At 42.0% G+C, this 25,848-nt stretch overlaps 1 protein-coding gene across 1 annotated transcript in view; it reads right to left on the reverse strand.

The window, feature by feature from the left end:
• CPD (carboxypeptidase D) overlaps nt 1–10,593 on the reverse strand; it is a 78,466-nt gene extending 67,873 nt beyond the window's left edge. The window contains exons 1-2 of the mRNA XM_044248225.1: nt 9,835–10,593; nt 3,506–3,753 (exon numbers count right to left, since the gene is read on the reverse strand). Of these exons, the coding sequence (XP_044104160.1) occupies nt 3,506–3,753; nt 9,835–10,571 (985 nt within the window). The 5' untranslated portion in view covers nt 10,572–10,593. The remainder of the gene's footprint in view (nt 1–3,505; nt 3,754–9,834) is intronic.
• Nucleotides 10,594–25,848: the final 15,255 nt, after the last annotated feature.

The raw sequence follows: 25,848 nt of genomic DNA on the forward strand, positions 1-25,848 counted from the left end.
TACTCCTAAAACACGGTCTAATCCTTGACAGCAGGAATTGCTCCCGTTTGGCTCAAGCTCCCATTACCTAACACAGTATATGGGAGATGGCAGAAGTTCAGTAAATATTTGCTAAAGTAATAAATGATATTGTACAAGTTATTCCCTCTCAGGGGTCTTGATTCCCTATACAGCAAAAGGGTTGGAGTAGATCAATACATTCGCTTTTAGCTCTAAAAGTATATACTACTTCGAGCTAGAATTTCTAAATACATCACATAAAGCGGCAGTCAAATTACTCCAGGACATCCGGGTCTGAGTACATGCCTAGTCACGAGGTTTCACAATATCTTACTCACTGCAGTCCTGGATAAGATAAACAAAGTGAATTTGCCCTGCTGAATTTCTTAAAACTGCTCAATATTGCTGGAAGAGATATAAGTTAGTTGTAGAAATAACCAGAAAATAGATCTGACCATCCAGCTAGAAAAGGAGAAAAGTTGATGTTCATTAAAACAATAATAGTGGCAGCAGCAAAATGTAGCGTTTTCAGATGTTGTATTTAACCAAACAATCTTAATTACTGTGAAGGCAGCACCCTATTTTTTTAATAGTATAACATAGATTTGCCTTCCTTAACCATCAATTAGAAATTTCTTTCTGTTTGCAATTTTCTCCAAAAAAAAAAAAAGTAAATTTTTTTTTTTTTTTTTTTTTTTTTTTAAAGATTTTTTTTATTTATTTATTTGAGAGAGAGAGACAGTGAGAGAGAGCATGAGCGAGGAGAAGGTCAGAGAGCGAAGCAGACTCCCCATGGAGCTGGGAGCCCGATGTGGGACTCGATCCCGGGACTCCAGGATAACGCCCTGAGCCGAAGGCAGTCGTCCAACCAACTGCGCCACCCAGGCGTCCCGTAAATTATTATTTTTTTTTAGTAAATTATTTTTAACACATTATTTTAAATGGTATCTCCAATTAATGAAGCAACTTGACTGCATCATAAAACCATTAGTTCATAAAGTCAGACTTTATTAAATATGTTTGCTGAAGACTGCAATGGGATTAAACATCAAAGTATGTTTCTTATCTATAAAAGAAATTAAATGATTTTCAAATCACCTCTAGTTGTCATGGACAGAAATGGCTTCTAATTATTTTAAACCTCTTTGTGGATGTTTGTTACATACAAGAAATATTAGTAGAAACTATAGGGGAATCAAAAGACCCTCAAAGTATCAAGTTCTCAAACTTAGGATCCAATTTGAGTAAACAGTGCTTGACAGATAAAGTCAAAGAATAATCCAAAGGTTTAAATAAAGGCCCATTAAAAGAAATGTCATAAGACACTTTATAATGTAACTCACTGCCATTAAAAAAATAAGGAAGAGCTACGGCATTTTACCATCAGCAGATTCTAAAAGGAAAAAAAGTTTATACAGATGACATTTCCATGAATTAACTTCTACCTTCTGCTTAGTCTTAATTAAATAGTCTAAGACTGCATAAAAAGAAAAAGGCTATTATTTAAAGGACATCCAAAGTCTAAAAAGCACAATAGCGGTTTATATAACATTTGAAAAGAAAAGGTAAACAAATTTACTTTAACAACTCTTTTAAAAATAATATTCTGTGGAAAATGAGAACCCTTATATATTACTGCTAGGAATGTAAAATGGTACAGCCACTGGGGTAAATAAACAATTTGATGGTTCCTTAAAGCTAAAGAGAAAATTACCATATGATCCAACAATGCCACTCCTGAGTAATATCCAAAAGATATGAAAACAAGGACTTTTTTTTTTTAAAGATGCATTTATTTTAGAGAGAAAAAGAGAGCATGAATAGAGGTGGGAGGAGAAGAGGGGAAGGGACAGAGAGTCCCAAGCGGACTGTACTGAGCATGTGGCCTGATGTGAGGCTCAAATGTAACAAGCCTGAGATCACACCTGAGCGGAAACCAAGAGTCAGCTGCTCAACTGACTGCACCACCCAGGAGCCCTAAAAACAAGGACTTAAACAGGTATTTGTACACCAATGTTCAAGTAGCATTATTCACAACAACCAAAAGGTCGAAACAATCCAGCGCCCATCGATAAATGAGTGGATAAACAAAATGGAGTATACGCATACAATGGAGTATTTCTTCATCATAAAAAGCAATGAAGTGTTGAGATATGCTACAAATTGCAAGAGCCTTGAAAACATCAGGCTGAGTAAAATAAGCCAGACTCAGAACAAACATTCTATGATTCCAGTTCTATGAAATATCTAGAATAGGCAAATCCAGAGAGATAGAGAATAGATTAGAAGGGAATGGAAAATTATGGCTTAATGGTCACCAAATTTGTTTGGGATGCTGAAAAAGTTTTCTTAAGTAGTGAGGACATTGGGTGCACAACACTGTGAATGTAATGAATGCCACTTAATTCTGTACTTAAAAATGATCAAAATAACAAATATCATGTTATATGTGTGTATTCAACCACAATTTTTAAAAAAATTCCATGATCACCCCATAGATTAAAATATAAAAGGAAACCATGCCCTTATATAAAAGGGAGAGAACTGGTGGTCAGCCCATTAACTAAGATGTCTGCAATGGACACATGGCACAGGTACTTCATGTGGGTCCGCATATGATGTGATGTAATCTATGTGAGTCTTGCTGGGAAATTTGACCAGGTTCCAGAATATGGGATGTTCTGTAGGACAACTGGCCTGAACTCTTCAAAGGATTCACTATCATTAAGAAAGTATTGATATTGATGCTTCTACCCTAGGGAAACCACATTGGGAAAGCCAAATGTAATGCTTGAACTTTGGTTGGATCTGATCTGGAAGAAAAGGAGCTATAAAGGAAATCTGAGGACTAATAAAGGAAATTTGAGTGATGGACAGAATGTAGGATTGTAGTACTGAATTACTGTTGACCTCTCAGTTATGATAATAGCATATGGTTGTACACAGAAATGTTCCGGTACTTGGAAACCATATGCTGAGGTACTTACAGGTGAAATATTAAGGAATCTGCACCTACCTGTGGATGCTTTGGCAAAAGAGAATGTGTGAGGGGAAGGGACGGGAGAGGAGGAACATTTAGGGTAATAACAAAAGTTGGTGAGTTTAAATGAAGGATATATAGGCCTTCGTGTAGTCTTTCAATTGTACTGTGGGTTTGAAAATTTCAAAATAAAAAACAGAAAATTTTTAAAAATTAGAATTCCTCTTAGTTTCCTCTTTTCCACTCAGAGTATTCACAAGAAAGCTAAATGAGGAGCACCTGGCTGGCTCAGCCAGTAGAGCATGTGACTTTTGATCTCGGGGTCAGGGTGTCGTGGGGGGAGGGGTGGGGAGTCCATGCCCACATTGGGCACACAGCTTACAGGAGGGCAGGGGAGGGCAGAAGAGGGGAGGAGAGGGAAGGGAAGGGGAGGGGAGGGGAGGGGAGAAAAAGAAAAAGAAAAAGGAGAGAGAGAAAAGCCAAATGATAAAGGGGAAAATATAGCAAATTCAGGGCTTTCCATACCTTCCACATCATACCAATGTGCGCCGTTTGTGATCCCATCTTTGAAAGTCTCGTCTTCCTCTCCTGGACAACGAGGGGCACCAGTTTTCATTATGGGATGGTTTGATGCATAGGCTTTTGCCAAGTATTTAAAGACTTCATCATCTGAGGTTTTGCTATAGATTCCAGTGGCCTTATGTTCTGGAGAGTCATCAAAAGGATAGCTTGCTACCACCGAGCCACCATGCAGATTTCCAGAAAGCACAAACCTTTGAAAAAAACCAAAGCACATGTCACTAAAAAAAGGTACAGAAAATGCCATGTATTTAAAAATTCTACATCTTTCATAAATGAACTCATGTATCTCTTAGAGAACTAGAAGAGACAACACTATCAGCTACTGGAAGCAGAACAACAACAATGAAAAAAAAGGAAAGAAAACATCATCAGTTCAACAAATTTCAGGCAGTTTATACAAGTAACTTTAAAGAATTTTGCCATCATTGAAAATGTAGCTGAGTAACAGTATAAATTAACATTCCGGGAGACAACTAATTCAGGGAATTCAAAATGTACGTGTTAGGTTGAACAATATGAACTTGCCAGTGTTCAGTTAGTTCTTGACCTACAAAAATGACAATTTCATAGAGTTCAATCTAATACTTGTATTTCATAACATGTTAACATTGTAGAAAATGTGCCTTGTATAAATATGTGTTGAATACATGAGTTAGGTTAATAACCTTCATGATTTTTTATATTTACTATCCCAAAATGTTAAAGGTAGGGAATCTAATTAAAAAAGTATGTGTTTTGCCTGACTCCAGTTTCACAATATACTAAATTCACATTTTCAAGAGAGAAGCCACAGTAGAGAAGACTGGGGGTGGGGAGAACCTGATACAGTGAGCTGCTTTCAGAGAAAAACAATATAGCACAGAGAAGATTAGTCCTTCAGTGCATCACCATAGAAGCAGCTTTCTAAGCCCAAGGTTTCTGATTGGTCCATTAAAAAATAAACTGACATGGAGACAGGGCTGCTCCCATAAAAGAAACATTTTTTTTTTTTTTTATGTTTCTACTTCTAAGTGAACCAATTTATAATTTGGTGAAATTTATAGATACAGAAATACTGAAGAACTCCTTTTATGGTGAAAGTAAAAACAAAAACATGCCGAAGTCCTATTTATACATCTTTCCCTCATGGAACAGTTCAAACTATTAATGTGACTACAGATTAAACACTTTCCTCTTTGCACTTTAAATTGGATTTTCTTGCTTCTGCCTTTTGGTGGCTGAAATGAACTGACCTACAGACATTCTGATGGGGGTTATATATAACATTTCTTTCTATATGCTTCAAAGAAACTGAAACCTATAGTATCTCTAATTTGAAAGGTTATTTTAAGCGTGATCAGTACCATCCCAGAAAATATCAAAAAGTGAAAATTACTTGCAACACAGAATCTGTTCATCAAGATAAAACTTAGCCAATAAAAACAGTGACTAAATACTAGAATAGACTATGAAAAGAGACTAGTTAAAAACTAACATATATTATTATAAGTAGCAACCTTCCAGACACCAGAGAATGCCACTTGGTAGAGCAGCAATAGCTCAGGTTTTGGAGCCAGGCAAATGTGGGCAAGAACATTCAGTCTCTCAGAGCTGTCACTCAGTAATAAATATGATGTCACCAGTAATAAATTTGATATCGCCAGTAATAAAATATGATCAGGAAGAAGTTACTGCCCCTAAAGTCACTGAACCCCAGTTTCTCTCTCATTTGTAAAATGGGGGCTGAAGCTACCTGCTTCCCAGGGTTGTTCTAAGAATTATTACATGTACAACACCTTCAGCACAACCACTGCTGTATATCTTCTGCTCAACAAATGTTCACTCCTTTGAAGATATCTAGCATCCTACTTAGGGAATCAGGGAATCACTGCCTTCAGACTTTCATTCTACTCCCCACTACCACTGCTAGCTCTTGGGTGAAAGAATGACACAGAAACAAAGCCCAAGTATATATTCTAACATTTAAACTCCATTCTACCCATCTGGCCCTCACCACTAAGGTATTATCAATTTACTTTAGATTTGTATGTCTAAAGTAATTTAAGCACTTTTCTCTCACGCTCTGATTTTGGGAAAGATATGAGAAGGCTAGCCTACTTCAGGTAATCCATTCAGCCACTATGTCAACTACGTGCAAAATGTTCTAGGCACTAAGGAATACAACAGGGAACAAACAAACTTAAAAATGTCCTCATGGCACTCATATTCTTGTAAAATAAAATGGATAACTGCATATTCTAAATAAACGAAGCAAGCCACTTTAATTGTATATTTTCAGTTAAAACTTTAAAGTCCGATTGGGATTTTCTACTAAATGCTGTTTTCACTGTTAGGCATTTCTGGCAATGCTTCTCAGAGATATTAAAATGGTCTAACTGAATACTTCAAGAACAACAAAATATATGCAATCTGCTTGAGTGATAAAATTCAATTGTTAGATTTTCCTTACTTGACTTGTGTAGTCTTAAAAGTAGGATTTCAAGACAAAGTGATACCTATTATAGTAGCTAGAAGTTTATCATTTTTAGTCTTTATCAAACTAACTTTGCATGTCAATCCAATTTTATTTGAAAAGTATTTTATGGCTTCCACACAAATAAATTCTTTTAAATGTACCTCATACTTGACTTCAGATCATATATTATTCCTTGCATAAGATTTAAGGTACCTCCTAAACAAAAAAATTATATTATAAAAAAATTTTTATAATAAATATTATAAAAAAAGATCTATAGATATTAAAAAGCCAATCTTTAAGTTAATTCTATTGTGCTCTCCAGATAACCCTACAAATAACTTTTTAAAAAATTATGAGGACTAGACTAATAATATATTATATGTTAATAAAACAAAACAAACAAAAACCAAAACAAAACAAATAAACAAAAATTATGAGGACTTGAGGGGTGTCTGTGTGGTTCAGTGGGTTAAATGTCCGACTCTTGAGTTTGGCTCAGGTCATGATCTTAGGGTCATGGATGGAGCCCCTTCTCCAGCTCAGTGCAGAGTTTGCTTGAAATTTTCTCTCTCCCTCTCCTTCTGTCCCTCCCCTCCCGCATTCATTCTCTCTCAAATAAATTTAAAAATAAATAAAAACAAAAAATAAATAAAAATGATGAGAACTTGAGTCTGATACAATAAATTCTAAAGATTCAGGAAACTACAGATATAACACAAGACCCTCAACAGTAGTTTGTACCCACTCTCAGCCATAAGATAATACTTTTCAACAACATACCAAAAAATCACTTATATGCTAATCTCCTATTAAAGTCTAAGCAGATATATTTAATTAAAGAAGCCTCATATGCCAAAAATCGGGGCCAAGAAAACTATAAAATCTTTATTTTCATGATGGGGTTAAAATCTTGTATATTTTCCTAAGTATGTGTCAATTATCAATAATACAGAAACACCACTGGATGAAGTATAAGGTAAATAAAGAAAATAAAATTCACTTTCCTAAGCAGAAGTTATTGAGATAAGTCTTAAATTCTTACATACCCAAAATAAAAACAAAAATCTATTTCTAATCTAGCCAGGTGAATAACATATCTAGAAATCATTTAAATGATTTCAGAAAATACACTGAAAAAGGTAATTTTCCTATTTAGACTGATGTGTTCAGTTCTTAAATTTCCTATTCACAGAGCTGACTCCAGAAATCAATCTCAGGTTGTGTGTATGCTTGTGCTTCTAATTTTATTTATATATCAGTGTCCTGTTATTAATTTATCACTAAAGAATATGCATTTTGAGTTTATTTGTGAAAAGTGAGGATGGATGGATGTACTTTTCACCCTATAGAGGCACCTACTTTCTCTTCTTTTTTTTTTTTTTTTTAAAGATTTTATTTATTTATTTGACAGAGAGAGATTACAAGTAGGCAGAGAGGCAGGTAGAGAGAGAAGGAGGAGGAAGCAGGCTCCCTGCTGAGCAGAGAGCCCGATGTGGGACTTGATCCCAGGACCCCGAGATCATGACCTGAGCCGAAGGCAGCGGCTTAACCCACTGAGCCACCCAGGCGCCCACCTACTTTCCCTTCTTATTAGAGTTACATGTTTGAAATGTGGTTCGTTATGACTGGGACAGTCCATAGCCACAGAACCAAATGACTTTCTGCGTAATGCCAAAAAACACAGGTTAACTTGTAAATTCATCACAAGCTCCTGTCATTGAACTAACTGGCCCAACCAAAACTTATAATCATTAAACACTATGATATGAAAAAATTAACCAAGAGCAAATTTTTTGGTTCCACATTTAAAGTTTAAGGCTTTTGGTATAGCCTCAAGGTGACTTGCACCAAGGCAAAGCTCGTTTTCATTTCTGGTCACCGCAGAACTAATAATGATGAGAAAAATCCAGTCACGGAATTTATATCCCGGCAAGGGTCATGACAGGGCATTTTCATTTAAGCAATGCAAACAGTTCATTCGATATATCATCTCAGAAATGCCCTGGCCATCATAGATTCTGACAACAAGATACACATTAAAGTCACGTTTCTTGGGCAAGTGTTCAGAGCTCATTTTTTTTTACAAGAAAAAAAAAATTCTTCCCAGAATATGTATGTGAAATTAAATATCTACAAGGGATCTCAAAAGGAGAAGCAAAGTGAAAGGTGGAAGATAAAAAAAAAAAATCTAGGGGCACCTGGGTGGCTCAGTGGGTTAAGCCGCTGCCTTCGGCTCAGGTCATGATCTCAGGGTCCTGGGATCAAGCCCCGCATCAGGCTCTCTGCTCAGCAGGAAGCCTGCTTCCTCCTCTCTCTCTGCCTGCCTCTCTGCCTACTTGTGATCTCTCTCTGTCAAATAAATAAATAAAATATTTTTTAAAAAAAATCTAGGAGTGTCATAATGCCTATGAATTTTCTAGGTCTGTCACATGCCTTGAAATCTTGTAGACAAGATGATCCCAAGTCCCAGAGAGAAACTTCTCTATTCATTATTACTTTTATTATATCTGTCACTTAGAAACCTTTAAATCAAGATGGAAAGATTAACTATTGCCTCGCAAGCCTTATGAAAGACAAAAATGGGGATACGGGGGCAAAGCCGAAAAAGAGAAGCTGGCAAAGCTTGAAAAGAAAAGAAGTACATGCTCACTTCAGACATTATTCCATCTGGAGTAAGTTCTCTCTTCTTTTATTTCTCCCCTCCTCCTTTTTGCTGAAAATCCTACTCATCTCTCAAGACACAGTTCAAGTTCTACCTCTTCCACAAAGATGGAATATTATTGCAGCCCACACACATTTTGTCAGGAGGAACAATTCCTGTAAAGTTTAACTGGGTACATAAACACATCTCACAGATATTTATAATATTCTCGTTATGTATCAAGTTCTTGAGGTCCTATTGCTTTTAATTTTTTACAACGCACACAGTGCTTAATAACACCTAAGGTATTAAATGTGGTAATTAGCCATTCAGTTCTGGCCCACTAATAAAGTACACAAATGACACCAGACACCTCTCAGAGAAGCTAAAATGAAGCAGCTCACAGATGAAAGTACCAGCTCTGTGCAAGTTCTCCAGCCATAGCCATATGCTCCCTAGCTGAGTCAGAAGTGGAGACTGGAAGAGAACCAGTTTCCTTCAAATAACCAAGACCCAGAGAGTGTCGTTTATCATTAATGGGTTACAGCCTCCCTCTACAGCTGTTAAGGGCACTGACAAAGAGATTGCCTGCATCCAAGTCCCAGCTACACTTCCTACTGTGTACATTATTTAACCGCTCTGACCCTCAATTTCCCCTTTATGCAAAACAGGGATATTAACGATGTCTGTTTCATGAGGTTGTGACCAACATCAAGTGAGATCATGCAGTCCAGGGAAAGAGCTTACTTAGCACAGTAATAACAGCAATATTAACAGCTTATCTATAAAATGAGTGAGCTGACCTAAGGAGTTATCCTTAAGTTCTCTTCTACAGCTCATATTCTATGATTCTGTGACAATAGGGACCAGAATGTCGGAAAGAAGTCTCGCTTCTAGCCAAACAGCTCTTTGCATCGGTTGAACAAATGACAGCCTCTAGGCAGCGCTTCTTGGACTATTAGTGGAACAAGAGACTAAGCGGCCTGGGCCCTGCCCCGGGTACCAGGTGTCGCCTTCCCCCTTCACTACCGCCGTCCCTTGGGCCTGCAAGCAAGCACTGTTTGAATGCCTAGTGAGTGCACGGTCGGAATGCCCACTCAGCCTCTGACCCCGCAGGCTCACGTGGGTGGGCGAGCTGGGGTAGGGGTGAAGGGTTAGGGTTACGACACTCACTTGTTCTTGCGCATCCAGTCCATGAGGGCGCGCACCTCGGGCACTTCGTCCAGGTTTGGGGGCTCGCCGGTGCTGAACTGGTCGGGGAAGCTGCGGTTGAGGTCACGGCCGCGGCTGTTGTCGCGACCGCTGGCCCCGGGTGGGCCACTATCGCTGAGGCCGCAGTCTCCCTCCCGCGAGCGCTCAAAGCCGTCGGGGTTGAGGCTAGGCAGCACGTACACGTCGGTGGTGTTGAGCAGGCTGACGATGCGCGGATCCCCGCGCCGGTAACCAGCAGCCAGCTCGCGGGCTAGGTAGATCAGCACCTGGCGCGACACGGTCTCGTCGCCGTGCATGTTGCCCACTAGCTTCACCTGCGGTCGGCCGGGGAGGAGCGGCCCCGCCGCGTCGGGCCCCGAGTCACCGTCAGGAGGCGGCGGCCCCAGGCCGGCCGTGAGGCGCAGCACCCACAGCGGCCGACCCTCCACCGAGCTGCCGATGCTGAAGAGGCGGGCCAGGCCCGGGGGCCCCGCGGCCGCCGCCTCCCTCAGCGCCGAGCCCAGCTCTTCTTCGTGGTAGTAGCGATCGAACTGGCCCTCGTCCGCCTCGGCGCCTGCGCTCGTCGTAGTTGTCGTCGCCTCCGCCTTCTTGATGTGCGCTGCCCAGGTCGGGTTCCGCAGCAGCAGCGGCAGCAGGCACAGCAGAAGCGGGAGGCGCCCGGGCCGCCACGGCGGCCGCGCGTCCCAGCCCCTCGCCATCTTCCAGCAGCGCCGCTAATCCCCACTCCGCTCCCGCGGCTCGGCGCTCCGGGAGGCGGGGGCCCGCCGGATCCCCTCTGCGCCTAGCAACCCCCCTCCCGCCCTCCAGTCACAGCCAATCGTGGACGGGTCTGCTGCGGCGTCACGCAGGGGGCGGGGATTTCCTTAAAGCGGCAGCTTCGCTCTGGGCGTGCCTTCCTCCTGTCCCGGAGTAGTTTGGTCGCTCTCTTCCTTCCCTCGGCTTCCTCTCCCTCGCTTTCCCTCCTCCCGGTTTCCTCTTCTGCGTTTGCTCGGCGTTTCCTCTAATCGCGCAGTCTCTCCTTTATGGCTTACCCGTTAAATTCTCACCCACTTTTCTCTGAGTATTCTTACTAGCTAGCTCCCTTCCCATCTTTGTTGCAGCTTTTCCCCGTTGCGCTTTAACGCTTCGAACTGAGAATCGAAAGAATCAAAAGATTCCAAAGAATCAAAGAATACAATAAAAAAAATAATAATCAAAAGGTTCGAAAGAATCTACCTTGAAAGAGCCAAAGGACGCCCTAGCCGTTTCCACCCCGTGCCTTTCCACTGGGGCCGTCTTGCCTTGGCTTGAGCCCAGCGCCCTGCAAGCCACTGAGGACAGCAGGACACTGGGACACTTAGAGCTCACCTCACAAGGCAGTCCATTCCAGTTCTTAGTTTCTGTGTTGAAAGAAGGTGTCTTCTTTATGTTTAGCAGAAATCTGCTACGTAGTAGGCTCCCTTTGTGTTAATGTATAATCATGTATAATGTATATGTCCTTACGTGTCACTCCAGGTTATTTCTCTGCCACTAATTCTTGTGTGTGCTGGTCTCAGCCCTCTGTTGGCAGATTTCATTTCATATTTCACTTTCTCCCCTCTCACAACTCTCCTGAAAGAGTTATTTAATTGTGGCCTTAGAATGACATTCTTAAAGAAGCAGGTATGACATTTCTGGAAACACTTGCTTGGTGAGTATAATTCCTGAACTCAGTGTTTTGTCAAAGCTGGCAAATAGGGGTTTTTTTAATCGTCTAGAGGCAAGGCCTTTTAAACTGTTTTTTAAAATAAGCTTCAGTCACTTTAGCTTGAAGAAACACAAAATCTCACAATTTTTGTATCAATTGCGAAATTTTACCCATCTAACAACATAATTACAATAACTGTGGTATTTCCTTCTTTCAGAGCCAGGCATTTCAAGGCCTTTCTTGAACTATGATTGAACCCTAATAAGACTAGTAAAGAGTTCATTCATTTCTCTGTCAAATATTCATTGAGCATCTACTGTATGTCAGAGCCAGATGCTGGTAAGATAGAGATCAGATACAGTCTCTGATAGAGATGTTCAGGTATGATATGAGGGAAACCTCATTCAACCTGAGGAGGAGAAAAGGAGAAGAAAAGCTGAAGGGGAGAGGAGGAATTCTGGGCAGAAGGAGGAGCAAGCCCAGAAAACTGCAAGGCCTGAGAATACTTACTCCATGTTCTGAGGACTGGGTGCAGATCAAGATTACGATGTGAAGGTGCTCACAGGTGTGGAGGTGACCTGACAGGACCTAAGCCAGAGAAGCAGGATCAGAACCTGAAAAGCCTCACAAGCCAGGGTCTGGGGAACACATAATACAGAAGACCATGGGAGCCATGGATGGATTGTAAACCAGGTAGATTTTAATTTTGAAAAATCCCCTTGACCCTAACATAGAGAATGGAGTCGAAGGCCTAGGGCTTGAGACCAAAAAACTCGTGAGGAAGATACAATCCAAGAGGACATGATGAAGCCTTTAACCTTCAAAGGCGATGCCAGTGGAAGCAGAGAGAAGGAATTGGATATGAAAGACTTTTGGGAAAGGAAGTATATAAGGTCTGGTGGCCGAAAGAGAGGACTGTAGGCTGACTCCAAGTTACAGCCTAAGCAACTTTTGCAGGTGTTCACCAAGATACAAGAGAGAAGAGAGCTCAGGCTTAGGTGATGATGATGACTTTAGCACAGTCACTGTGACTGATGCTATAAATGCCTCGTTTGGTTGAGTCCACATCATACACAGCAGCATAACACATCAGGAACAGAAGCCTCCACTTGATACAGAGACCACTTCCCCCTGGGGAGTGCTTAATCGTTACACGATGCACTTTTACAATAATCTAAATCAAAGAAACCCCAGGGGACATGTTAACCTCTAATCAAATATTTCCTTTTCTACTACTTTTGCTCTCCTTTGAAACCTCTTCCTGCCACCTCACTCCCACAGCCTCACCTAGGGAGGCAGCCTTGAAATGTAAATAAATAAGCTTGAGGGCAGTGAGACAATGTGATGTGACTTGAGCCTGAGCCCTCCCAGGAATCCTCAGACCTCTCTCAGGTTTAGAGCCTCTGGTCCTAGCAGGTACACTGTGCCAGTGGCTAGAAGTGAAACCTGACCCTGGCCACGGCTCACTGGAGGAGAAATCTCCAGCTACATACCTCTAGCTGTCCCAGAGAAGTCTTGAACCTTGTGACAGGTGTCCCTTTCCTCCTCCCCCAAAGGGAAAGTGTTGGCCTCACAAATGAAGGAAGTTAGGAAAAGTTTGAAGGTGAAAAGGCTTCCTGTTCACAGAAGCAGAGCAGTAAAGACCTGGACTTTTCAAAACAAGGCAGAGCTGTTGGATGGCCTTGTTGATCAAGGTAATCACTTTCTTTAAAAGACTTGAAGGTAATTGAAGAACAGCATAAACCATGAACTTGTAAATGTCACATTGTCTGATGCAAACATCTGTAAACTTACAAATTCAGTTTGGTAGAGGCTTATGGAGCACCTACTCTAGTGAAAGATCTGCTTTCCTGGCTCAGGAGGACTGGAGGATGAATGAGAGATTCTCCTTTTCCAGAAGGCCAGAGTCTAGTGAGGAAGATAGAACATAGACAGAACAGCGTGTACCCATAGGGCCAGAGCTATGCAAAGGCACTGTGCTAAACCCTTTCTGTTGGCTGATGCGTTTAATCCTCACAACTACCTGAAGAAGGTACTATTATCATTCCCATTTCAAAGATAAAAAGGCTGAGGCACAAGGTCTCACAGCTGACAAGCCACAGACCTAGGGCTCAAACCCATGGAGTCTGGCTTCAGAGTCTGTATGTTTAACCTCTGTAATAAAACTGCTTTTGTGTAGTGAACTAAAATGAAACAAAACAACAACAACAAATGCTATTGGAACACAGGAAAAGGCAACTAATTGTGATGAGTCAGAGAAATTTTCACCAATATTGTCAGATCATGAACCAAGCTGAAATCCTAGATCAACCATTTCCTAGCTGGGTTTTTTTGGTTTGTTTTTTTGTTTTTTGTTTTTAAGATTTCATTCATTTATTTGACAGAGGGAGAGAAGGAACACAAGCAGGGGGAGTGGGAGAGGGAGAAGCAGGCTTCATGCTGAGCAGGGAGCCCGATGCGGGGCTCGATTCCAGGACTCTGGAATCATGACCCGAGCCGAAGGCAGACACTTAATGACTGAGCCACCCAGGCACCCCATCCCTCACCTGGTAAAGTTATTTCTGTTTTCTGATAATTAAATGAAACAATGCATGTATAATATTTATGGCATAGTTTGCATATTATAAGCTTTCAGAGATCATTATTTTTTTAATAATAATAAGAAATCTCAAATGGGAAAAAAAATGGAGAAAGGGGCAGTCTAGGCAGAGGGACCGGCAAGGGTAGAGGGACAGCGGCAGGTTGTGAATGGTGGCTAGAATGTAGTATGTGTTGAGAGGAGCCGTGAGGGGAGTGGTGTGGATTACATCTTTGTTCTAGCAAGAGATTTGCAGGGGCTGTGTGGGGAGGGCTAAAGAGTAGTTAACCGTCTGGACAAGAGCTGTCTGGCAAGCTTTTCGAGGTTAGAAAGGAAAAGATAAATAAGAAAGATGTTTGGGTTGTTGGATTGACAAGATTGAACAACTGCATGGGTAAGAGGGAAGAAAAAGAAGAAAAAGATGATTTCACAAGCTAGTGAGAGTACCCAGATGGATGGCCTTGCCATGATCCAAGACAAGGAAGGCAGAAGAAAATCTCTTTAAGATGGCTCAGGTCATGATCCTGGAGTCCCGGGATAGAGTCCCGCATCGGGCTCCCAGCTCCATGGGGAATCTGCTTCGCTCTCTGACCTTCTCCTTGCTCATGCTCTCTCTCACTGTCTCTCTCTCAAATAAATAAATAAAATCTTAAAAATAAAAAAAAAAGATGAGGACGAAATTGAATTGATCTTTAGATTTAGCAATGCACAGGTTCCTGGTAACCTTCGTAAGAGCAGCTGTAGCAGAGTGGTGCAGGAAAAACCGGAATGGACAGGGTTCGAGAGTGACTAGGAGCAGGCTCCTGGCTGGCTCAGTCGTTAAGAGTCTGCCTTCTGCTCAGGTCATGATCCAGGGGTCCTAGTTTCTCCATCAGGCTCCCTGATTGGTGGGGAGCCTGCTTCTCCCTCTTCCTCTGTTCCCCCTGCGTGTGTTCTATCATACTCTCTGTCAAATAAATAAATAATATTTGGGAACGGGTTTGTTTTTTGTTTTTAAGGTGGGAGAAAGGTTGTTTGTGTGCTAATGGGAATGATCTAGTAAAGAGGGAAAATCTGATGATACAATAGGGCGGAAAATGGCTGAAGTCACAGGATCTAATCCGCCAGTGGAAGGGCTGGCCTTCGGTAGGAGCACAGATCCTTGATCTGTAGTCACCCAGAATACATGGGCATAGGTACAAGTAAGTGGGTAGGCGAGGTGTAGTGCACTAGTGGATATTCTCTGATTGCTTCTCTTTTCTTTTTCTTTCTTTCTTTCTTTCTTTCTTTTTTTAAGATTTTATTTATTTATTCAACACAGAGAGATCACAAGTAGGCAGAGAGACAGGCAAAGAGAGAGGAGGAAGCAGGCTCCCTGCTGAGCAGAGAGCCTGAAGCGGGGCTCCATCCCAGGACCCGGAGATCATGACCTGAGGCAAAGGTAGAGAGAGGCTTAACCCACTGAGCCCCCCAGGTGCCCCTTTTTTTCTTTCTTTTCTTTTTTTTTTTAAGATTTTATTTATTTGACAGAGACAAACACAGCGAGAGAGGGAATACAAGCAGGGAGAGTGGGAGAGAGAGAAGCAGGCTTCCCATCAAGCAGGGAGCCCAATGTGGGGCTCGATTCCAGGACCCTGGGATCATGACCCGAGCCCAAGGCAGAAGCTTAACAACTGAGCCACCCAGGTGCCCTGTTTCTCTTAATGAAATGGGAAATAAGGCCATCAGCAGGGAGTAAGGATGTTATAGTAGGTGTCAGAAGTTCAAGAAAAGACAGGAAGGTGGGAAAGAGAAATGGAGACTAATGATAGTTTTCAGTCTTTGATACTTATTTTATTATTATTTTTTTTAGTCATTGATACGTAATAGGGACCAGCTGTTTTTATCATGTCCTCTATACCTCAAAGCTAATGGGACATGGAACAGAAGGGTTTCTTTGATTATTTGTTTGTTGAGGAGATCATCTGGGAGCCTAAAAAGTATAGTTGGAGTCCAAAGAATTGAGTTCCGAAAAGCCAGCTTGAAGGGATGGGAGGCCCTTGCGAAGATGAATGTAGATGAGGGAAAGACTGGATCACAATTACATTCTCCATTTCACTTGAATTTTGTTCCATGCCCAAGTTCCTCTAGTGTTAACTCACCCAGACAAGTGACCACTTGCTCTTGGTTGCCTCTGCAAGAGTATGTCCAGTCCTAGCACCTCGCAGGCCAAGAAACACGCACGAGTAATAGATTAAGTCATCTCATTCTGATCCAAAGTAACCATATGAAAGCAAACTTGAGATTGGAAAGAAAGACATAATGTCAATGCCTAGTTTGTATAACCATATCACCTTACACGTGCTTTCACATATGTTATTTCATTCATGTACACAACAACTCTTTAGGGGTAGCAGGACAACCTAAAAAGTTTCTAGATTTAAGCTGCCACTAACCAGCTCAGACAAGTCCCATAGCTAGACACATGGCAGAGCTGGGAACTCCAGCCCTATCTGCAAAATCTTTCCAGAGCTCCTGCCGTCACACCCTGGGGCTCCTTTCATTCAACCCACTCTGAGCTGTCCATACTTAGTGTGCACATCTAACCTACAACAAGAGAGTTTGAAAGAAATAAGCAACCAAGTCTAAAACAGAAGTAGAAATGTATGTTGGTGAAAACTGTTTGAAGACTGTGGAAAAATGGGTTGTCTGGGTGACTTAGTTGGTTTAGCCACTGCCCTTGGCTCAGGTCATGATTCTGGAGTCCCAGGATTGAGTCCTGCCTCAGGATCCCTGCTCAGTGGGGAGGCTGCTTCTCCCTTTGACCCTCCCCCTTGTCATGTTCTCTCTCTCTCTCTCTCATTCTCTCTCTTTCAAATAAATAAATAAAATCTTAAATCTCTCTCAAATATATAAAATCTTAAAAAGAAGAATGTGGAAAACCAATTTTACGGGATTAGTGGTTATTAACAAAGAAATGAACGGCATTTTTCAGGTGACAGACACTTGGTTAGTGCCTGTGGAGGAATTAACTGGAGAATTAACTGAGGGCTGTAGAGACACGTCCACTTAAAGAGGAGTTAGAGAAACTGACAAAAATTGCCTACAAGAGACGAGGATGAGAAAACATGAAGCAATATCCAATTAGAGTTTTCACAAATGTGCTGCTGTTGTTCCCAGCAGCAAAACACAAGAATGATTTAATTTCTGAAGGGGAATTTTTTAAAAAGGGAATGAAGCCTCAAGATGGGTGAAGTAAGAAAATTTTGAGAGAAGATTTGACCACATCAGTTCTTGCAGATGCTGTTGGTTCACTGCCCAGATCCTCTTTACCAAGCCAGGATATCCATCCCCTAGCTGCTATTACTCCTGCACCCTTTTCTGGGAGATTTTTTTCCTTAGCTGACAGGAAATGCTTTGCCCAGAAATATCTGTCAAGTTACACACACAGCCTGTGTGCCCCTCCCCGCTCCTCACTCCACTATCCCACCAGGGTCATAGATGCAGGGTCCCTTGCCTATGGATGGGAAAACTTAGGAGCAATTTATGACCCAGAGCTTTACATGGAATCAGGCTAAGTAAGAGTTCTTTCATCTTTACTTAGCTTCTTCCTTTATCTTGCCTTTCTTTAATCCCTTGTAGGTTTCTCCTGAGGGCACTTCCTCAGTAAATCATTCATCCAAGAATCCCTGCCCCAGACTGTGCTTCTAGAAAACCTGCTTTAAGATCACCCAGATAAGGTGTAACACCACAGAACTTCTCTCTGTAAGTTAGATGGAATACATTTTGTTTTATGTTTTTGTTGTTTGTTTTTTGTTTTTGTTTTCATAGAGTTTGCTCTTACGTCCTCAGAGTCTGTATCTTCCCAGGCCAAAGAGAAATGAAAGATGTTGATTGAAATCGCTTTCAATTTACCTTGGTTATTAGGTAGACCTGTTCTTTAAATTTTAGTTAGACTTGTTTCTAGGTTGTAGAAATGCTGCTGCCCAATCATGATGCCACCACAGTGATTCGGATCTGTATTTCCAAAAACAAAACAAAATAACTCGCTATTAGCCAGCACCAAATGGACAGAATTTCTAGTCTCATGAGGTAGAAAGGGAGGGAAGCAAGTATCAAATACTTTCAGTTATACATATGAGAAAACCTGACTCATTCTAACTTCAATAATAAATGGAATTTATTGGCTCATATAACTGAGAAGTCTGCATTGAGGCATAGCTTTACCCTGTGACTAAATTGGTCACCAAGCACCTGCCTTCTTCAATGTTCACTTTATTCTAAGTTTGTCTCTCTTTGTGGTCCCATGAGGGCTGTCCGAAGCTCCCCTACACCCCATGCTTTCTTTAAAGATTTTTTTTATTTTTTATTTATTTGTCATAGAGAGAGAAGCGAGAGCAAGCACAGGCAGACAGAGTGGCAGGCAGAGGCAGAGGGAGAAGCAGGCTCCCTGCCAAGCAAGGAGCCGGATGTGGGACTCGATTCCAGGACGCTGGGATCATGACCTGAGCCAAAGGCAGCTGCTTAACCAACTGAGCCACCCAGGCGTCCCACCCCATGCTTTCTCATTCATGCTGAGTTTCATTTGGATTGGATCAGCTTAGGTCACATGGCCACCCCTAAACCAATCACTACGGGCGAGATGGAATACACTGATTGGCTTAACTTAGGCTATGCACTGGATAGCTGGTGCCCTGAACCGAATCTGATCCCAGGCGCTGCATGGATCCCCGAATGGAAATCAGAGTCTATGGCAAAAAGGAAGAGGAGAATGGAAGCTGGGAAGACAACCAACCTATACCAACCTGCATCACCATACTAGCACTGGAACACTTTATTCTCTCAATGTTTATGAGATCTATGTGCCCTGCCCTGCGGGGGGGGGGGGGAGGGGGAGCACGTAAGTAAGTGTGTATGAGACAGAAGGAAAGAAGAAGGAAGTGCCGTAATGCAATGAGTTAAGCAACATGGTGGAATGCGTAAGAAATACGTGAATAAGTAACCGTGTGAATTGGCAGTCCTTGTAACTAACACCCGTGTGAGCGTTAGAGCGTAAAATGTGCTTTCCGTACAGTCCGTCTTGCTCATCCCCACAATTTGAAGAGGAACACTTGTCCTCATTTCTGGCTCTCCAGTATCCAGACCCCATCCCTTCTTTTAGGGAATCTTCCACCTTCATGAGTCCTGGTGGGAGGCGGGACCTTCTCCCATTCTACAGGCTGCCCATGCCAGGTGCTTGCTCTCCGGGGATCTTGGCCCACAGCCTGGGCTAGGCCAAGCAGGTGAACCTGAGACGCACTTTGAATTGTGACACAAAGAGGCAGAGACTGTGGGAAATTCATTTTGGCCGTAGTGGAGTGAGCATGGCAGCAACCCATAGTTTCCAGGTAACGGAGCCAACAGGACACTGCACTCTGAGTGCCAGGGCTTGTGGCAGGGTAAGACACAGCAGGTGGTACTTGGTGACAGGAGGAGCAGTTCCCCTAGTTCTGCTGCTTGCTTTGGGGCATTGTGACTCTCCAGGGAGAATCTCGGGTTTTCCAGGCCTCATAGCAATTCCACGAACAAACCAGTATCCTTTTAATTAATTCATCTTCAACCAGAATAATTTCTGTGGCTGCAACTTTTGAAATACAACCCTTTGGGGTCAGTTTGTTGTTGTTGTTTTGGTGGTTTTTGTTTGTGTGTTTGGGGTTTTTTTGTTTGTTTGTTTTTTTGAGAGAGCAACAGAGGGAGAGCATGACTGGTGGGGAGGGGCAGAGGGTGAGGGAGAAGTGGGTTTCCCACTGAGCAGGGAGCCGGATGTGGGACTCCATCCCAGGACCCTGAGATCCTGACCTTAGCCGAAGGGAGATGCTTAACGGACTGAACCACCCAGGCGTCCCTGGGGTCAGTTTTATTGTCCTCATTTTTCAGGTGAGAATACAGACTCTGAGAGATTAAGTAACTGGTGACCAAAATGATCTTCCAGCCAGTTTCTTCAGTACATGCCTCATTCATAGGTAATGAACAAACTGGGAAAGGCTTCTTTGTCCCCAAACAGTCCTTCCCTTTCCCCACATGTCTAGTGCCTGAAATATACCATTAGAGAGGGGTTCCTTGAAGTCTGAAAGGCTTCTCTCTCAATTCATAGGCAACAGGTCAGGGATCTTGTAATCTTAGCTCAGACCAGGGGTGGGGCAGCAAAGCTGGGGATTCTTAACTCAGAGAGGACTCAGCTAAACAGTTGCTTGAGAGAGGGGCCCATGAGAGTGGAATATAGGTGCGTGGGACAGGAGAAGGAGAGAAATACTAAGAATAGGGTTGCTGTGTGACTGGAGCCAAAAACAGAGTTTGCCCCCACATTTCTATGGAGGATCTTTGGCTTGGCTGGCTGCTTAGTCTGCCGGGGTAAAGAATGGAGATGTCAGCAAAGGAAGCCCCAGGAAATACAGGATTATTTAATGCTGATGGTTCTCAACTCTGGTCACCCTTTAGAATCACCTAGGGAACTTACACAAAGCACAAGTGTAAGGAGAATGGGGAATGGCTGCTTGACGGAGCTAGGGTTTCCTTTAGGGGTGATGAAAATATTGTGGAACTGGATAAAGCTGACGGTAGCACAACATTGTGAATGTTCTAAATGCCATTGAATTGTGCACTTTAGGGGTGCCTGGGTGGCTCTGTTGGTTAAGCGTCTAACTTTGGCTCGTCATGATCTTGGGGTCCTAGGAATGGCCTGCATTAGGCTCCCCACTCAGCAGGGAATGTGCTTCCTCCTCTCCCTCTCCCCTTGCTCATGCTCTCTTTCTGTCTCTCTATTCCAAATAAATAAAATCTTTTTTCAAAAAAAGAATTGTACACTTTAAAGGCCTCTGACTCTTGATCTCAGCTGAGGTCTTGGTCTCAGGGTGTGAGTTCAGGACCTGTATTGGGCTCCACGCCCGCTCTGGAGCCTACCTAAAAAGAAATAAAGCAAAATGATTAATTTTATATTATGTGAATTGTGCCTCCATTAAAATTTTAAAAAGATACTAGTGCCCTAAGAGGGGAGAGGGTAATAAAGGGCATGTATGAGGGTGGAGAATCTCAGAGAAAAAAGGAAAATTGGAGGAAGCTCTTAAGAAGTGAGACTTCAGGCATGCCTGGGTGCTCAGTGTGTTAAGCCTTTGTGTTTGGCTCAGGTCATGACCTTAGGGTCCTGGGATTGAGCTCAGGTCATGATCTCAGGGTCCTGCAATCGAGCCCTGCATCGGGCTCTCTGCTTAGCAGACTCACTGCTTCCCCCTCTCTGCCTGTCTCTTTGCCTACTTGTGATAGCTCTCTGTCACATAAATAAATAAAATCTTTAAAAAAAAAAGAGAGAGAGACTTTAGGAGAGAGAATATGTGCTCTGTAATGGTAAGGTCAATTATAAAGCAAAATGAAGAGTTAACCATACTTTACTTATCAAGGCTTTTATGGGATTTGGATTCGGATTTCTCTTGGATAATATTCTGTGCTGGGAAAGGGCTAACTATAGCCTAGTTTTATTTGGGTAATACCTTATACTATTTTACAGGTTTACCCAAGGAGGACCCTTGAATCTAGCCACATATTCAAACAGGACCAGGTGCTCTCTTGCCCAGATGTGGTAAGGAATGCCCAAATCCAAAGACACCCTCCAAAAAAAGAGCAAATAACTGAGACTATGTACTCTTGCATAAAGACCTCAGAGCACAACCCACACCCCCCTAACCAGAAAAGTAGTCAGTTACCAGGGAGGCTCCGACAGCCAGCAATTCCAGCCTCTAATTTTGATGAAAATACTTGCCGAGACTGAATTGGCACAAACAACGCACATTCACACCCAGCCAGCTGGACTCCATCTCAAGAGTACACGATAAAGCTCCAGAAGGTGAAGAGATTGATGCTATTTATGGGAACAATCTGCAGTCATCTTTCTGTTATAGGTCTGGGTGGAAATGGTGCAAGGGAATATAAGGAGCTATAAGGAGACAGCAGCTACCAAAATGCCGCAAGCCCACACAGGAGCCAAAGCTCCCAGGAGACCCCCAGTGCTGGGGACACAGAACAAGGCAGTGGGTTTGCAAAATGACCCTTGTGAGAAGCAATTACCAGCTCATATACTCACTAGAGAAGGGAACCACTTTTCACAGCACCCAAAGAAAGGAATGAGAAGACAACGAAGCCAGAGAAAGTAAGGTGAACTCATCCAACCAAAGCAAAGACAGAAGGAGTGGAAATTACAGCCAATCTCTAAGGACACCGGAGCGGATGTTTGCAGCAGATTCTCAAATGCTGCTTCCCACCACCACCCCATCCCTCACTCTCATCTTTGCCTCCTTCCCGGCATTCTGTTCTGCAGATATCCCATCCAGCTATTAGTTCATCCAACAGACCTTGACTAAGCACAATCTCCACGCCAGACCCAGGACAAGGCTCTGGACGTACGGAAGTGAAAAAACACAATTAAGATCAGATTAAGAAAGCCCCCCCCCAAGGCCTTAAGCACTGAAAAGATCACGGTGTCACCTTCCCAGAAGAAAATTCAAAATAAGATTGTTCAAAATGCCACAAAACCTTACATACATGCTCAAATTAAAATAGCTTCCTTCTACATAAAAGGATGACAAAAGTCTTGTTACGTTAATTAAACATGAGTGTTTCTCTTGCTTGGTGTTTGGTGTTCTTGTTCTTCTGCTGTCTTAAGGGGTGACCATCTCTGGACATTTATTTGTTTATTTATTTATATTAACATATAATGTATTATTTGCCCCAGGGGTACAGGTCTGTGAATCAACAGGCTTACACATTTCACAGCACTCACCGTGCTCACATACCCTCCCCAGTGTCCATAACCCAACTACCCTCACCCTATCCCCCCATCCCCCAGCAACCCTCAGTTTGTTTCTTGAGAGTCTCTTATGGTTTGTCTCCCTCCTGATCCCATCTTGTTTCATTTTTCCCTTCCCTATCCCCCATAACCCCCTGCCCTGCTTCTCAAATTCCTCATATCAGAGAGATCATATGATAATTGTCTTTCTCTGATTGACTTATTTTGCTCAGCATAATGGAACCCTCTGGTTCCATCCACATTGTTGGAAATGGCAAGATTTCATTTCTTTTGATGGCTGCATAGTATTCCACTGTATGTGTATATCATATCTTCTTTACCCATTCATCTGTTGATGGACATTTAGGTTCTTTCCATAGTTTGGCTATTGTGGACATTGCTGCTATAAACATTGGGGTGCATGTGCCCCTTCGGATCACTATGTTTGTTATCTTTAGTGTAAATACCCAGTAGAGCCATTACTGGGTCATAGGGTAGCTCTATTTTGAGCTTTTTGAGAAATGTCCATGCTGTTTTCCAGAGTGGCTGCAGCAGCTTGCATTCCCACCAATAGTGCAAGAGTGTTCCCCTTTCTCTGCATCCTCGCTAGTATCTGTCATTTCCTGACTTGTTAATTTTAGCCATTCTGACTGGTTTGAGGTGGTATCTCATTGTGGTTTTGATTTGTATTTCCCTGAAGCCGAGTGATGTGGAGACTTTTTAATGTGTGTCTTTGCCATCTAGATGTCTTCTTTGCAGAAATGTCTGTTCATGTCTTCTGCCCATTTCTTCATCGGATCATTTGATCTTTGGTTGTTGAGAGTGGTAAGTTCTTTATAGATTTTGGATACTAGCCCTTTATCTGATATGTCACTTGCAAATATCTTCTCCCATTCTGTCAGTTGTCTTTTGGTTTTGTTGACTATTTCTTTTGCTGTGCAAAAGCTTTTTATCTCGATGAAGTCCCAATTGTTCATTTTTGCCCTTGCTTCCCTTGCCTTTGATGGTGTTTCTAGGAAGAAGTTGCTGTGGCTGAGGTCGAAGAGTTTGCTGCCTGTGTTCTCCTCAAGGATATTGTTGGATTCCTACCTCACATGGAGGTCTTTCATCCATTTTGAGTCTATTTTTGTGTGTGGTGTAAGCAAATGATCCAATTTCAGTCTTTTGCATGTGGCTGTCCAATTTTCCCAACACCATTTGTTGAAGAGACTGTCTTTTTCCCATTGGACATTTTTTCATATTTTGTCAAAAATTTTTTGACCATAGAGTTGAGGGTCCGTTTCTGGGCTCTCTGTTCTGTTCCATTGATCTATGTGTCTGTTTTGTGCCTGTACCATACTGTCTTGATGATGATAGCTTTGTAATAGAGCTTGAAGTCTGGAATTGGTTTGCCGCCAACTTTGGTTTTCTTTTTCAACATTCCTCTGGCTATTTGTTTGTTTTTGTTTTTGTTTTTGTTTTTTTCTGGTTCCCTATAAATTTTAGGATTATTTGCTTCATTTCTTTGAAAAAAATTGATAGTATTTTGATAGGGATTGCGTTAAATGTGTAAATTACTTGAGGTAGCATAGACATTTTCACAATATTTGTTCTTCCAATCCATGAGCATGGAACATTTTTCCATTTCTTTTTTTTTTTTTTTTAAGATTTTATTTATTTATTTGACAGACAGAGATCACAAGTAGGCAGAGAGGCAGGCAGAGAGAGAGGAAGAAGCAGTCTCCCTGCTGAGTAGAGAGCCCAATTCGGGGCCCGATCCCAGGACCCTGGGATCATGACCTGAGCCGAAGGCAGCGGCTTTAACCCACTGAGCCACCCAGGCGCCCCATTTTTCCATTTCTTTGATTCCTCCTCAATTGTTTTCATGAGTACTTTATAGTTTTCTGAGTACAGATTCTTTGCCTCTTTGGTTGGGTTTATTCCTGGGTATCTTATGGTTTTGGGTGGAATTGTAAATGGGACTGACTCCTTAATTTATTTTCCTTCTGTCTTGCTGTTAGTGTATGGAAATACAACCGATTTCTGTGCATTGATTTTATATCCTGACACTTCGCTGAATTTCTGTATGAGTTCTAGCAGTTTTCTCCAGCTCCTTTAGGTGTAAGGTTAGATTGTGTACTTGAGACCTTTCTTGTTTCTTGAGAAAGGCTTATATTGCTATATACTTTCCTCTCAGGACCGCCTTTGCTGTGTCCCAAAGATTTTGAACAGTTGTGTTTTCATTTTCATTTGTTTCCATGATTTTTTTCAATTCTTCTTTAATTTCCTGGTTGACCCACTCATTCTTTAGTAGGATGCTCTTTAGCCTCCATGTATTTGGGTTCTTTCCAACTTTCCTCTTGTGATTGATTTCTAGTTTCAGAGCATTGTGGTCTGAAAATATGCAGGGAATGATCCCAATCTTTTGGTACCAGTTGAGACCTGATTTGTTACCCAGGATGTGATCTATTCTGGAGGATGTTCCATGTGCACTAGAGAAGGATGTGTATTCTGTTGCTTTGGGATGGAATGTTTTGACTATATCTGTGATAGCCAGCTGGTCCAGTGTGTCATTTAAAGTCTTTTTTAGGCTTGTTGATCTTTTGCTTACATGATCAGTCCATTTCAGTGAGGGGAGTGTTAAAATCCCCTACTATTAATGTATTATTGTTGATGTGTTTCTTAGATTTTATTATTAATTGGTTTATATAACTGGCTGCTCCTATGTTAAGGACATAGATATTTAAAATTGTTAGATCTTCTTGTTGAACAGACTCTTAAATATGATATAGGGTCCTTCCTCATCTCTTATTATAGTCTTTGTTTTAAAATCTAATTTATCTGATATAAGGATTGCCATCCCAACTTTCTTTTGATGTTGATTTACATGGAAAATTGTTTTCCACCCCCTCACTTTAAATCTGTGATGTCTTTGGGTCTAAAATGAGTTTCTTGCAGACAGCATATTGATGGGTCTTG

This window comes from Neovison vison, chromosome 5, assembly GCF_020171115.1.
Source record: "Neovison vison isolate M4711 chromosome 5, ASM_NN_V1, whole genome shotgun sequence".
Taxonomy (NCBI): domain Eukaryota; kingdom Metazoa; phylum Chordata; class Mammalia; order Carnivora; family Mustelidae; genus Neogale; species Neogale vison.